The sequence below is a fragment of the Pteropus alecto genome, unplaced genomic scaffold (genome assembly GCF_000325575.1).
Source record: "Pteropus alecto unplaced genomic scaffold, ASM32557v1 scaffold67, whole genome shotgun sequence".
Lineage (NCBI taxonomy): Eukaryota > Metazoa > Chordata > Mammalia > Chiroptera > Pteropodidae > Pteropus > Pteropus alecto.
The window spans coordinates 9,600,231-9,602,213 of record NW_006441061.1 but is presented as its reverse complement, the minus strand read 5'-3'; the positions used below and the strand labels follow the sequence as shown (position 1 = coordinate 9,602,213).

Here is a 1,983-nt window from a genome sequence, read left to right as displayed (position 1 = left end):
CTTTCCCTAGCAAATTGCAGGTTTCACAGCCCAGGAGCAGCCAGCTGAGGGGACAGGGTTACCAGGCTCTGATCCATGCAGGGACCGGCACTGCAGGCCAGCCGGCCCCAGAGGAGGCGCCACTGCTTGTGCTGGCCCCATATACCCGCCCCCGAATGGGCCTGGTTGCAGCTCCAGGCCCGGTCAGTCCCGGTCCTGGTTGGCCAAGGGCTGGCGTCACCAGCTCCCCAGCGAGCACGGGGTGGGGCCGCTGAGCCCAGCGGTCGTCATTTTCCTGGTTCTCCCAGGGAGGCCGGGTCCTCGCCCGCTTCTGGGCACCTGCTCGTAAGGCCAGCCGCCCGGAGGGGCTGCCGCGGGAGGACCCCGGGAGCTCCGGGGCTGAGCCCCAGTGGCCACTGAGGAGCCGCAGGGACCGAGGCAGCCCCGGAGCGGAGTGAGGGGCCCGGCCTCAGGCCCACCTGTCTCCACCGCCCGTCTGCTGCTGTCAGATTTGTTCAAAAGGAGAAACAGCAGAAACAGTGGGTGGCGGGGGGTGGCGGGGGTGGGGCAGGACAGGGTCCGCGACTTCCGGCTGCCGGCAAGCCGGGCTTGGTGGGCTTTCAGCTCCACGAGGGCCCGAGAAGCCAGTGCTGGGGGTCTTAGGAGGCCAGCAGGAGGAGGGCGGGCTGGAGCCAGCGCCGGCCCCTCGGCTTCAGAGTGACTGCCGGAGCCTGCCTGCGGGGGACCCCGGACACTGCCTATTCTCCTGCCAGGACCCCCAGGCTCTCGGCGGCCCTTCTCCTAGTATGCTGTACCCCCACCCCGGCTGACTCTGACTGACCCTCAGGTCCTTGTCTTAGGTGGGCACTCGGCACTTCCTCCAGGGCAGTCCCTGACCCCCACCCCCTGCCCTGGCCTGACCCCGTGGGTCCTGTCTCCCACATGCGAGTGAGCCTCCAGGACAGCACGGGCCTTCCCCACCCATGGGTCCCCTGCAGCTGCTCCGCAGTCGCACCCCACCCTGGCTCCTGGGGGGCCACTCGGGGATGGGAGGGAGGATCACTCAGGGGACAGTAGTAACACAGCGGTCTGCAGCATGCACCGGCCACTCAGGAGAGTGTCTCATAAGTGGGAACGAGGCTCAGCGTGTGTCCCCACAATAGGGGCAAGGCTGACTCGGACCACGGGGAATCTGCCAGAACCCTCTCCTGCCCATCTGCTGCCCTGGGCCGCCCCTGCAGCGGGTCAAGGCCTTCCCGCAGAGCTGGGGGCCAAAGCGCCCCCCACCTCCCACATCGGGGTGGACCCTCAGACCTTTCAGCTCCCCGCTTGCCCGGGGCTGGGCAGAGCACCACACACCCTGGGGCCTTGGGCAGGCAGGGTCGGCGCCTGGCCCAGACCTGTGACCAATGTGCTCCTCCCACCTCTTCTCCCTACTTCTCCCCGGAGAGGAGCTGAGGCCAGCCCAGCCCCTGGGCAAAGGGCAGCACCCTGGCAGGGACCCTCCTGCCCTGGGCCCAGAACAGCTCTGACCAGAGCTGTCCTGAAGAGCATGGTTATCACAGGGGAGGGCCGTGAGGACCCAAACAATCTGAGATACCGATGTGGGCCTGGCCTGGACCCACCAAAGCAGAGGTGACGCTTCCCCACGGCTGGCACTCAAGGCAGCTTGGGTCTCCCCTGCCAAAGCAGGACTTTTCCAAGGTCAACTGGGAAGTGAGGGCACACCCTGAACTCCTGCTGGTGGGGGGCCCAGGGGAGGCTGCTGGGTCCTTCGCGGGGGGTTTCCGAGTCCCAGTTTCGCACATCAGAAACACCAGCCTTATCTTTAAGTGGAGGGAAGAGGGACGGGCTTGGACGCGTTTCTGGGCCTCTGGGAGCGGGCTCCAGCCCGAGGGGGGTGGGGCTTTCTTCAGCCCCGGGGACAGAGGCTGCCACCACGCAGCAGCGGCGCCACCGGGCCCTCCGCTCGCCCCGACAACACCGCTCAGCCCGGCTTCGGTC

The 1,983-nt window shown here is 67.6% G+C and overlaps 1 protein-coding gene across 1 annotated transcript in view; it reads right to left on the bottom strand.

Annotated features, from left to right (window-relative positions):
- FAM69B (family with sequence similarity 69 member B) overlaps positions 1 to 1,977 on the bottom strand; it is a 7,931-nt gene extending 5,954 nt beyond the window's left edge. The window contains exon 1 of the mRNA XM_025051258.1: positions 1,605 to 1,977. Coding sequence (XP_024907026.1) covers positions 1,605 to 1,787 — 183 coding nt within the window. The 5' untranslated portion in view covers positions 1,788 to 1,977. The remainder of the gene's footprint in view (positions 1 to 1,604) is intronic.
- Between the last annotated feature and the right edge of the window lie 6 nt (positions 1,978 to 1,983).